This window comes from Anopheles cruzii, chromosome 3, assembly GCF_943734635.1.
Source record: "Anopheles cruzii chromosome 3, idAnoCruzAS_RS32_06, whole genome shotgun sequence".
In the NCBI taxonomy this organism is placed as follows: Eukaryota; Metazoa; Arthropoda; class Insecta; order Diptera; family Culicidae; genus Anopheles; species Anopheles cruzii.
This window is the reverse complement of record NC_069145.1, coordinates 62,861,426-62,874,826: the sequence shown is the minus strand read 5'-3', so window position 1 is coordinate 62,874,826 and position 13,401 is coordinate 62,861,426. Positions and strand designations below refer to the sequence as shown.

General features: G+C 46.5%; 1 protein-coding gene across 1 annotated transcript in view; it reads left to right on the top strand.

The window, feature by feature from the left end:
- LOC128273296 (chaoptin) overlaps window positions 1-13,401 on the top strand; it is a 52,439-nt gene that overhangs the window by 29,307 nt on the left and 9,731 nt on the right. The window contains exon 2 of the mRNA XM_053011234.1: window positions 1,632-1,776. Coding sequence (XP_052867194.1) covers window positions 1,632-1,776 — 145 coding nt within the window. The remainder of the gene's footprint in view (window positions 1-1,631; window positions 1,777-13,401) is intronic.

Genomic DNA, 13,401 nt, shown 5'->3' with positions numbered 1-13,401 from the left:
GTCGTCGTCACTGACGTCCGCCCGACGACTTATCCCGTCCCGGCATCTGCTCGTCGATAAAACACGGCAGATTGCTTGCCGGCCAGACCTTCGATCAGCCTTTCAAAGGATTATGAAAAATTAAATCTTCCCCAACCGGGATGCTGCTTCGTCCTGAAGGAACGGCGATAGGCTTCGTGTTTTGCTCGCACGGCTCGTTAGGACGGCTCCGAGGACGTGCAGTGACTGCCTCATGAGGAACGCCTCGGAGGAACGACTCTCGGGGGCTGATCGAGAGCACCCGAAAGGTGATAATGGGAAAATCGGTCAGCCTTTTCCAGGGCCGGGCCGGGGTTTCTTTGAAGAACCGCTTTTGGGTGCTTTAAAATGAGGTTGATAGTGGCACGACAATGGGCCGAAAGCCGATGATGATAACCCTACGAAAAGGGGTTCGGGAAACTATTATTGCCCTTTGCAGTGGGGCCACGTAGGCCGTAGGGTTCTCCAGATAAACATTCAAGGATTAACCCCTCATTAGGCGGACGGGATTAGGTCATGTTCTTCGGCGAGGCGCGATGAATCCTAAAATAAATTTTAAAGATGATGCATTAATTATGTTTACACAGAAGCGGTAAACGATAAAAAAGGAGTGTAATTAGTTTCCCCATCGTTCGGAACGATAGTGAAACTGTAGTAACAATAGGATGTTTTTGGTGTAATCCGTTTTTTTCATTTGCCAATAACAACACTTTGAAGCGATAGTCATATAATAGCTTTGGAGCGATTAGTCAATTAGATTTAATTTCATATATCGGTAAAGATGATGAAAAATAAATAAGAGGAAAGATCTTTTTCTAATGCGTTTCATTAAGGCTTTTTAAATTATAAATTAACAACTGCTTACTGTAACTGTAACTTTATTTTCCTCAAGCCAATAGACTGTTAGACTATATTTACTTGGAAGTGGTAAAGTCGCTAGAACGCTAGAATCGAATGAATCCTTTGTATATAAGAAGTGTTTCGCTGCTTAATGATCAACCTTTTCTAATAACTTCTTTCAAATATTCATTTGAATACATCATATTTTAAATTGAAGACATCATATTTCATAGACCCGTGGTTTGATAAACATAAAATATTCTCTACCCAACAACACAAATTCGACATTCTGTGACGGGTAGTGAGTTAATTAGAATATGTATTGCTCAAACACAGGCAATTAGTTCGCTTTAACATACCAATAGTAAAGTATGACCTTCGTTCAACACGTTGTCAACACAAATTTGGACCGTTCACAAGAGTCCTTCGTAGAACCATTACGCAAAACGGAGCGAGACACAACATTACGACCACCACACCAACGAAAGGCGGGCAACCCAACCCAATAGCACGCCGAGGATTTGTTTTGCTTTCGTGACGATCATAAATCGTTCATCGTTCCGTTCCCGAGAACCCCGGAGGTCCTGCGGTGGCCCCAGTGCCATTTTCCAGCGGTTTGTTTTTCTAATTTATGTTTCGATTAATTTAGCAACGTCTATTCGCCTAATGCAGGGTTTCCAGTTTCCCTCGGCACTCAATAACGACTCCGTTTTTTTTGCTCCATTCTCTCTCTCTCACACACTTCGTGTTTCTCTTTCTGTCTACCTTCGCAGAGTTTCTCCACGGGACGATAAAGCACATCGACATGTCACGCACCTTCATCCACAACGTGGACGACGAGACGTTCCAGGGGCTGCGGCTCGAGTCGCTGAAGCTGGTGGACAACAAAATACAGGATATTTCCGAAAAGAGCTTCAAGTAAGTAAACAGAGCCACCCGAAGGGCCGTCCCTGCAGGGGCAACACGCTTCGCGGAACTTGGCGTCGTGCAGTGAACAGAAAAATAATTTTCCACGAACGCCGGCGTAAAGCTCAGCAAACAAGGCGACGGCGGCGGCGGCGGCGGCCGGGTACTTCCGTTTCCGCTTCCGTTCTCGGAACGGCACACGAGCGAGCGGCTCAAGGAGGGACACGGCAAATGGAGCCCAAAGAAAAAGGTGGCCCTCCGGCGGGTGGGACACAAAGAGAGCAGTAAAACTTTGGCTGACCATTCGTCATCGCTCATCGTCGGGTGATAATTGAAAGCAAAAGTGCGACAACTTCCAAACGGTTTTGCCAGGTTTTCCGCAGTGCTGCGCTCGCCCTTCTGCACCGTTATGCGCATTCCGCCAGAGGCCGGAACCCATCCACGGGCCGCGGTGCCCCCGTTTTCTGCGGCAGCAGTTCTTTTTGGTGGGGCTCGCACTGGTCAGTGGGGCGGGAAGTGTGGGAAAATTAGAAAGAAGCACATAACTGCCCTCCAAACGTCAGGGCAGGTTTGATTGATGATGGTGCCCGCGACCCCGCCAAAAAGGTGTGCGCTGCCCGCGGCGGTGGAGTACGCCTCACTGAGTGTGTGTGTGTGTGTGTGTGAGTCGCTCCAGATCCCTACCTGTGGACAGTGGGACCTCCACACACTGAAGAACGGACAAATGTAGGTTTGCAGCATTTTTCGGCAGAATTCAATTTATTGCAATCGGGACAAAGACTCAACATTGATTAATATGACATTCATAAAAACTGCCACACTTTAAGTAAATATTTAAAACGTTCTCTATAATTGCTCAAAACGCTGTCATGAGTTCATTGCTGTCAGTTCATTCATGTTACAACACATTTTTTTTATTGTGCGATATTTTAAAGAAGGTCTTGACTATGACGTTATATTTGAGTGTCGTTTTGACGCAAATAACAATTGCTGGCCCAATAAGATATTAGTAAATGACTATAGAGTTACTTCTTAGGTGAAATAAAACCCAATAGTCTCAACAGTCTCAATAGACTTCTTTTATAGTTTCAAAGCAACGAGAAGTATCGATGAGATAATGCTCAAACAACATTTGAATGTCATTATTTTTAAGTGTAATATTTTTTTCTATAAAAATGTTCGCTATTGATGCTTGTAAAATAAGGCGCTAAAGCTTAAGCCGCTGTTTTGTTAAACAATATTGTTGTTGTTAATAAAAAAAATACCAAATTGTCTATGCTAAGAACCTACAGCGGCAAACCTCTGCTAAATAGTTTCGCTACTGAAAATCTCTCAAAGCCTGCTCTTTAGTTTTAATACACTTTAGTGGATGGTAATTTATATTTTGGAGGTATATCCCCCATTTCCAGTGAACCGTAATTTGGAGAGAACCATTTTGTTTGAATACTGGCCACACTTTTAGCCCACTGTGCGCTCCAGGGATTCTTGTTTTTACCTTAGCGCCAAGGGCTGGCCTCACCGATGACGATGAGAACGACGATTATGAGGCACGCCAGCGAGCCACCAGGTAATGGTCTCTCGCCCGCATCACTTGCATAACGCGCATACAACAAAAAACAAACCAAACGTCGAGACTTTTCGAAGTGGAAATGGTGGTCCAGTATTTTCTGTTTTTTTTGTGGGTGAAATGAAGTTCAAAAGAACACATAGGAAAACAGAGAGAGAGAGAGAGAGGAGAGAGCAAAAAATGTAATGCAAAAATGAATGACCGAGTGTAACTGGTGCCGAGAGTGCCGCCGACAACCGCAATCCCCACACACTCACGCGGGAAACGGAAAATTTCAATCGTTGGTTTATAATGATTTACCTCTCCGCGGGAGCGTCGGCGACGAAGGAAACGGCAGGAAAAGCTTCGCTTCGAGCACACGAGCAGTGCGGAGGAGGTTGGCGAAAAACTCAAGGCGACGCAAGGAAGCAATCAGCCGTGGCACGGAAGGACTCACCGGGAGGGCCGGCTTGCGTTTGCCAGGAAGGTCGCGTTGACGGTTGATGATGAGTTATGAATAGGATGTAAAATTTAAATTAAGCGTCGGCGGACGGGCGTTTGTCACGTGGCGATTTCTTTTTTTTCCCCGAACATGAACGATGAAACGGCGAAATGCCGCTTTATTTGCTGCGAGATGATTTATAATGCACGCGTCTTGGCGCCGGCAGAGGGTCTTCAATTAGTGGTGTTATAAATGGAGGGCAAAGTAATCATGACACATGGCCCGGCCCAATTGATACGAATTTGGTGGCGCAAGGCGGGCATATTTCTTCCATAACAAATTAAATTATTATTTCGGGAGTACCATTGCAGCAGCGGAGACGCAACAAATGGGACTGGGGATTTGTATTAACTTAGCGCCAGCGATCGACAAAGGCGGTACTCGAAAGTGACATTCTATCGGTATTCATGCAAAAACGCACACTAAGAGGCAAAATGTCCTTTATTTTAGAGAGTGGATCATACGGGATTCCTTTTACGATCCGCTTTGAAATGTTAGCCACATTTTGCACCGTTCTTCCTAATCCCGTAACTGTTTTGCATTAAAAACGCATCATTGCGTCTTTGAAGGCAGCAGCTAAAAAGTCCGAAAGCATACAGGACTGCCGGCAGCCGGTAATTGCCTCCCCCTAAACTGTGGAACCAGACAACACGGAGCAGATCGTTGCAAATCTTCGCTGCTATTGTCACTGTCGCCAGGCACGGTGGTGACGGTGCGAAGGTTGTCGGTGCTCCCCAGCAACAGTTGACCTTTCGGTCCGGGACCTCGCCGCCTGGTGCAGCGCAACATAGAGCCACCTCCCCATGCTTTGACACGATTTATTTGCTCTTGCATACTTTAATCGGCTTTTGTTCGGCGACGTTTGGTGCACGTTCTGTACCACCCCACACGCGGGGGTGAAGCCGTTTGACGGGGGATGGTGAGGCATAAAAATATGTTGCAAGTGTCGAAGTGTTCCATTGTGCGTTCCGGTCTTGAGAGTGCAGCCGCGCAGCGTCTTCGGAGCACTGCCGCATGGCTCCATCGCTACATTTTGCTAGCATCTCAAGAAACTACATCTTATGCTGCACGTGTGTGTGTGTGTGTGTGAGTGTAGAATGTTTGCCGAGTAAAATTGGATTGAAGTTGTACGTATGCGCAACTGTTCACACAAAGAATGCCCCAGATAGTCGGCCTGATCTGTTGACTCCGGCCCCAGGCCGAAGCCAGACCCTGGCGTTTGCCGGGGCACACGTTCGCTTAAATCAGGGTCTCAAAGTGCACAGTGCAGAGAGTGCACATTCGTTATGCAGCCTTATGGGCTTCATATTTCATAAGCCAAATGAGTACAAGCGAACTTATCACCGAGCTTGGCTTGATTCGAAAGAGCATTGTAGGATTAAACCACGCTTCGTTCAATAGACTGCTGTTATGCTACATAAAAGTCTCGAGAGCCGATATGATCGACAGTCCTTAGCATCTTGGTAGACATTAAGCTTTAAGTTATGTTGAAGGAAGATCGCTGAAAAGCTGATGACGATAACTATTATGCGAGGCTGGCTGTCAAAGAGATCATTGTAAGACGCTACCAATGAACAACTTAATACCCAAAACTTTACGCAAATATGCATTATTAACATTCTGCGAAGTTTGCTGTTCCTCTTCAAATAATTTCAACTAATTTGGTAATTTTGAAAACAACTTCTAATCCTGTTTCTGGCTCCAACGAAAGATTTGTGTTTTTATCAATGCAACTGTCACTGATAAGTGACGCCAGCGAGCGGCGCAAGAGGGCGCTGCCGCCAGGCGAGAGGACGCTCGGTCCAGGTGTGGAGTACGGATGACAAACCACACGGATCGAGCGTACTGCAGAGACCAGTACGAATCAGAACGGCAAAGCCGTAACTAGTAAAAATTCTTACAGGAGTAAATTTGTACAAGTTTATGGGTAGAGCCCAAAATAAAAACAGTTTATTCGCGACACAACCATTAAAGATTCATTAAATCGAAATCTACCCACACTTCGTATGTAAATAAGCTTGATTCGCCAAATTTCCACCCTCACGTGCGAAGGGCACTTCGGTACCTTTTTCGCCGAATTAGTTCCGACGAGCTCATTGAAGCCACTCCACGTTATTATGTTTGACGCGCCAGTCACTAACTTTGTCAAGCTGTCACGGAAACGTACATGACTTGTACCGCTGCTAATGCACTCAATCCATTTGCGAGTGCACGCGGCTCCACAATGCGGCTGCGGCAAGTTTGCAAATTCTTAATGCATTTTGTTGCCCTCGCATCGCTCGCAAGGATTCCCTCCGCCAGCGTATGTTGTGTACTGCGCCGCTTGAAACAACACTCTACCGCTCCAGTAACACCCAGTTCGAACGCCACACACACACGCTCACTCACTCAACAAGCACAAACACTTCCGGTCTCGGTGAACTACACATTGAACATCCGTTTCGGTGGCAACATTATTGCTACGCAGCATAACCGCACGCCACAGCTCGATGCGGTTGCGAAGGGCGGGCGAAGAAACGCCCGGCCTTGGGGAGGGAAATCAAAGCAAATGCATCGTAAACTATAAATGAAGCGCAAATGCAGCGGGCAAAAATGTGTACCTGTGCACCCCTGTGCACCGTGGCGGGTTACGGTCGCGGATTTCGGAAATCCTGTTGCGGCAACGGTTCGCCTGGGAAGCCGGGATTCAACAGAATTGCCCCGAACAATGTGATTGGTTGCAGTCGGGTGCAGCGCGAACTCGAAGCAACAAAAAACCGCCACCCAACAATACTCGCCCCAACGCCCGGTCATGGCACCATGGCATACCGTAATCTGCTGCGGAAGTAACGGAAAAGCTGTTGGTTCCTTACCAAGAGCAGCGGAGGGAAAAAATTGTATGAAGGACTTTCGAAATGCGCTCTTTATTAAAATTGAATTTCGGGGCAAATTGAATAGGGGTAAAACCTCTTTAAATTTCGCGAAATTCGAAAATATTTTGTATACATTCAGTAACATCGTTTAACTACACGCAGCAGCAAATCGATGGTGCTAAAAACATCCGTAGCAGATTAGGAGTAACAGATTTTAAACATAGCTTTCGTTATTACAGAAATGTCAATTGTTTGATTTTTTTTCAATAAAACTAAACAGAGTGCAATCCTTTTTGATAAACCAGTTGTAATGTTAACAGTTGGAATTATAAATATTTGGAAAATGCCAAAAAGAAATATTTGATGAAGGTCTGCCGTTTAATTCATGAGCCTACAATAACAAGAAAATGTTTCTAATTATACACAACTGCTGCGGAACCGAATTAAGTATAGTCAGCAAGATCCGGATCTTTTACTATTTTTAAATACAAAACATATTCTTTTTTATACATGGAAGTGAAGCATACACGAGAGCTGTTCAAAAGGACTTGCGACTGGCAAATTTCTGTTGGCTATGGTTTTTCAATTTGCTTGTGTCGTCATGTTGATAATCATGTTTTCCACGTTTACCTGCAAATTCTGAAATTTTGAATGCGTAGTTTAGTATTTAAAAACGTTTGTGACGCGTGGTTTGTCTTGTTTTCGACTGTTGAATTTTGTAAATACCTTTAGAATTTGAAAAAAAACATTGACACAAATGAAACAGTACATTGAATTGGTTAACATAGATATTAAAGAAACATGAAAGTGTCGTTTCGTTTCGAACAGCTCTCGTATATATAGAAAATCGGTGTTAGTTGCAGCTGTTCAAATCAGGGTAACGTACGCATTCATACAGTCTTTAGTTTTTGACATGTACGTACCAAAGAAAATATAAAAAAAAACACAAGTTAAAGAATATCGAAATATAACCGCACTCTTAAACTCTACGAATGACCAGAAAACAATAAAATGCCAAAAATAGTCATTTTAAGCGGCGATAGTTGTGTTGAAAATAATTTCTCTATATAAGAAAAGTAGTTTTGTTTCAGCGAATTTAGACTTGACGTGACTGCGAGACTGAGATTAGCGTGACTTGACTGAGACTTGAGAGATTGGAGACTTAAGACACAGCTCCTTATGATTTACTACTTCTTTGTAGTTTTGGCCCTTACTCTTACACAAAGTGTTTCAAAAGTTTCCTAATTTTAAGCCCCGAAATTCAAGTATTATGATGACGAGTGCACTCCAACCACGCCGCGAGTACATGAACTGGAACAACCAGTGCAAGACGGGCACACTAGATGCCATTCGTTATCGGTCGAGATCCTTCCAGGATCTGCGCGCCAAAAAACACCGAAAAAAAAGGCTTTCATTGTCATTTCGCTGCTGCTGTGGGGTTGCCTCTTGTCGAACGGATCGTTGTGCCGAGTGATCACAACATGTAAAGGGCACCGGACTGGGCCACCGACGGCCGACCTTACTAAACAACGCTACCCCGGCAATGGTTCAGGAGGTCCTCAAGGGCCAACCGAGGCCAGCCCGCCCGCCTTCCTGCCGGTAGTGCAAGTGTAGCAAAGCGGCGAATAAATCTTATCTCTGCGAGGCAATCGAACTTTCTTTTCAATTGTAAAGCAATAAAGATGTACAATCTCTGATTTCTCGGGCGCACCCACTTCGGGCCGCCACTGGAGGTCGCAGGCCACAAACACACAGACACAGACAGACAGGGCGAACGGGAGCGCTGGGGCGGGCTCGGGAATGATGAACTTTTCCCTGTGTGCGCCACACGGGTCGTTCGCATTTCCCGGCGCGCGGCGATAAAGTTGCGGAATTGAAAAAATAGAAATAAAATGAAAAATCCTTGCAACCGAAAAGCGCCAGCCTCCCACCGGGGGAATGCATTTTCAGGCCCGCCCTCCCGGGCTTTTCTTTCACTGCAACCATCCTCCCGTCCCCATTTTCTGGGTCAGCTCGGGCTAGAGTCTGACGCAGTTAGCGTCACTCGAGTGAATCGAAACGAAATTGTAGTTGAACATTCATGGGAAGGGGACCAAAACCGGAAGCAATGCGGCAAATGCAGGCAAGTCGGCCCAAGTTGGGCCGCGTCGAGGAAAGTCGAGAATCCCGAATTGAAAAAAAAACGGAAGAATGTGACCCCGAACAACCCCAAAACGGGGCGGAGGCCATCTCCCGGAATCCCGGAGCCCAAAAAATGGCAACGATGCTCGCCGGCCCAGAACATGCAACGGGATAACATCTCCGGGAGTGCCTTTTGTTTCCGACGCTCTCGTTGAGAGTGGCCAGCACACCCTCACACGTACACATACACACACAGAAGTGCAGCAGAGCGCGTTGCCTGCAGGCCCAAAGTTTGACTCGAGACTCTTCCTTCGGTCGTCTGTCACCACCAGGTCCGTCGCCAGTAAGAAACGAGGCAACATAGTGTTCGAACTTTTGTTCGAAACTTCGAACAAACGATGCAGCCAATCGGGGGGGTCGTGGCTCAGTGGTCAAGGCACCGGGCGGTTGTAGTTGTCTGATTAGGTACATGCGAAGTCACCAGCCGGTCATAGGGAGCATAGTTTATTGCCGTCCCTTTAAACATCAATTTCATTCGACGGCCCCGTAATTGGTGAATAACGCGAAGAAAAGGACACTAACTTAAGGAGCGTTTCGGTTATGCTCCTGAATTCTGTCAACGTCCTTTCTGGGGGGTCCTCCTCAGATGGTCCAATAAGCTGCCAAACAAAAAAGCCATCCGCAGAGGATGGTTAATATTATAAACCTCTTTGCTCCACAATAAGCTTCGTTGATCGAGTTCCTTTCATCCTTTCCGCAATTTGAATGGCACCAAAACGTATTCTGGCTGGAATGCCATTAGCTAGAGGCCCTCCTGTCGATCCCGTCGGTCAATGGCCAGACTAATTTTTGTATCATAAGCAAAGCGGGCGGCTTTTTTGCGGCTTCTAGCTCTCTCTTACTCGTTGCTTTAAAATCACTCAAGATCCCTGTGCCCCGGTGGCCACTCACCAGTTATCCACCTGTCGCTGGCCGTTTCTGGCTTCTGTGGCCCCCTTTTAGCCAAGCGATCTCTCACTTTATTTCATTTAGACGGAACGTCGATTGTCAATTTACAACTCCACTTTTGGCTTCTGGCCGTTGTTCGGCTTTTCGTTTCTTTCGGCAGCGAAGGAATTTGTCTCCTATTGCGCATTTTCCCATCCACTCGGCAACTACTAGGTCTATGCGTTGCAAATCGGACTTTAAAAAAAATGGCTGTACCTGTCGATTGTGACTTCCCAGTTTAGCGGTTCATTCATCATTACCTTGTTTTGACATCAGGTAAATGAATCCAGGTCGCAAAAAAATTTAATCAGTTTGCAAACGGCCGTTGAAAGGGTTAGACCATGTCAACTTTTGTGCCTGAAAATGACGTTTTACGGAGATTATTATTTTTCTGCTCCTCTTGAAGAAAGCTGCTTCGGAATCGCACCAAATGCTTGTCGGGACTTGTGTTTGGAAGATCGCAGTGCTTTAAGTGGTTTAAAAGATTTCAAAATGGCGATTTTGACTTAACAGAAAAAAAGCGTCGAAGGACTCCAAAAAACGGACTTTTTGATGGGACGGAAAGGTGTGGTGTTTCACAAGCTCCTAAAACCTGATAGAAACGTTAATTCCGATCGCTACTGACAACAAATGGTCAATTTGAACCATGTTTGATCGAAAATCGACCAAAAAGCAATTCTAGTGGTTTTTAATGGAGACGCCTAGTCCCTCATGGTCCCTCAACAGTCCGATTTGCAACGCATAGACCTAGTATGCTGTGGGCCGGCCATAGCGTGGGCCGTTCGCAATTCTTATGCTTCTGAGGACCCCGTCCATTGGGGTCATTTGAGGTCCACCGTACGCTCTCGCTCTCCTTCTCTCTAGAGAGAGAGCGATGCCAAGCTGCCGAAAATCCTCCGATGCTCCGATGGTTGATCCCGGGCCGCCGGATCCGACGTCCGGGCGGATATCAAATAAAGGAGATTTAAAATACAATTTAAATTTGCATAAAAACCATGAATAGATATGATGGCATACATTATGCGGTACGCGGTTTCTGGGGCCGGGTGAGGACCCAGCTTGCCAACCGGGCTCACGTATGGCACGAGGATGACACAGTTCCGGGCTCTTTTGCGGTCGTTTATCGCTCGTTTCACCGCCCCTTCCCACTCTGCCACCGGCCAGCCGGTCGGCCCGTCCCCCGGCACAACGCAATGCTTCATACTCAAATATGTCTTGTGGAAAATGGAGGCTGTTGCTGCTGCTCCGGTCGCCCTTGCCCGAGCGCCCTAAACCCGGGAAGCCCTCGGCCCCGCGGGGAATCGTCCTTCGATGGGATGGTTTATTTATCAAACCTGATTCTCCATTTTTGCCCCCCTATTCTTCCTGTCCTGCCGTACCGTGCCGCTTCGCACGCTAAGTGACAGGACGATCTGGTGGACGATTCTGCTGCGGGTCCCGTACGATATGCTGATGCATTCTGGGTGTCCGGGCTCCGTGCCCCCCCGGGGTGGAGGGCAGCAAATTGCGGACGGTGCTGCATTTCCATTACATGACTGCATCGCCGAGTCTCGCTGCATGAATGATGGCGCAGGACAGTATCGACGGCGACGGCCGGGACCGGGACCGGGGATAAAGCCAAACCATTTGTAGTGGATATTCGCACTTTGCCACCGTACTTCGAACCACCCGCTCCGTCGCGCGCACCACCCTTCCACGGTGGTGGTGTCACGATCGAACGGAAACATCGGCAAGCCGCTTTCCACTTGACGGCGTCGACGGATGAACGTGTTCCGGGCGGTGCCCGACGTCTGATGCTGCCGCCGGGGCCGTGGGCTGCTGGAATGATGTAGCCGCCGTTCGTCGGTACGCTTAGGATCCGGTTGTCGCAGCTTAACGAGCGACCGATTGCTTCTCGCCAAGGACTCGCCTCTGAGTGACACACACCCAAAGGCAGAGTGAGTGAGCGAGAGAGAGAATCGGGAATTAAAACTGATTTTGTGAATGCAGATCGTACGTTGGGCCGATTGCGGTAAGTTGATGAATTAGACAATACCTTCCGCAAACGGTTCGAGCCTGGTGGTGGTTAGAGTAACGCGCTTTCGCTTGTCGTGCTTGGGAATGTTTGGACCTGGGGTATTGTTGGTGATTTTAGGACCTTTTTGCAGTCGCTTTGGTGGCTGAAGCATAACAGATTACCAGCATCTTTTTCTTGACAGACGTCGTATTATACGGTTTAGTGAGAACTACGAACGCTAGAATCAAAGGCGATTAAATCCTTTAACGGCTAAAGTAAATCAACCATAACTAAAAATTATCGGATAGCTTAAACTAGGAGATGTTGAAGTCTCCGATAGAATTGTCGCACTTGAATGTTTCGAACGTCATAAAAGTATAAGAAGTTTAAAAAAGACAACAAAAAGGATATCATCAATCGTCCATTCACTAATCCGGCATCGTCCGGTACTGACTGAACTGCAAAACTGAAGTTTGTTTGTATGAGTAAACCGTAAGAACATTTTCTATCCTTTCCCAGAATTATCCAAAACCATTTTTAACCTTTGTTGCTAACATTTTGCTTAAAAGATGGAATATCATAACAACTTTCCACATAGTTTTTGGCGACTAAAGCCTTACAGCAAACACGTGCCGCGTTGGCTTTTGACTTTCCCTCATGCGTACGACACCACCGATCGTTGAAACCTTCGTTGGAGCCACCAAACAATCGGTCCACCGATCGGTATCGGCAGTTTCGGAAATGGAAAATTTATGATCAACAACAATCCATCGTTAGGGAATTTGGGGGCCGTTCGGTTGCGGCGCCAAGCCATGAGCCAATACCGAACCGGTCCACCGGTCGATGGTTGCCAAATTGTCCAAACACTGTTGTGAAATATTAATATTTCACCTACAATGTCACAGTACAATGTTGGTGCGCCACTGTTTGTGCAGTTTAGCGTCGTCCGCATTTCTCGACTCGAATTCAATTGCCGTTCGAACGTTACACCGATTCGAAGAAGAGCGAACCGGGATGGTTCGCAGCGACGGTCATGATGTTGTGATTCGTGCCCAGGTCGGAGAACCTGCTACGTGCTGGGCTGGGTAAGCCAATTTAAACCACGTCACTGAATAGTCTGGCAGCTAGAGGATCGGCACCGTCGATGGTGGGTCTGGTGAGTGAAAACCAAATTTGTGTTCGGGTGGTTCACCCACAAGCCTCCAGTTTGTCTTTCTTGCTTTTTTGTCGTTCCTCTAATTTTGAACAATTATTATGGGTGAGCGCCATTGATGGTTTCCGCAGAACGCTGACAGCGTGTGGTCATTTTTTTAATCGGAAAAATTCGCTCCAAAAATTCGTTAATTTGTTTCGTATAGAACTTGTACACGAATCATGAACCGCGAAATTGCACCGAAATCTTTCACAAGCAATAATATTGAAATATTGCCGAAAATATTGTTTGACCATACCACCAAACAACCCAGCTTCGCAATCAAGATGGCATACAACATTGCACACAACATTGTGTACAAGTTTTGGAAAGCAAATCTTGTTGTACAATATTGCATACAATGTTACATGCAAGTTTTGGAAATCAAATATTGCATGCAATGTTGCGTGCAATATTTCATGCAACGTTATCACTGGTGCT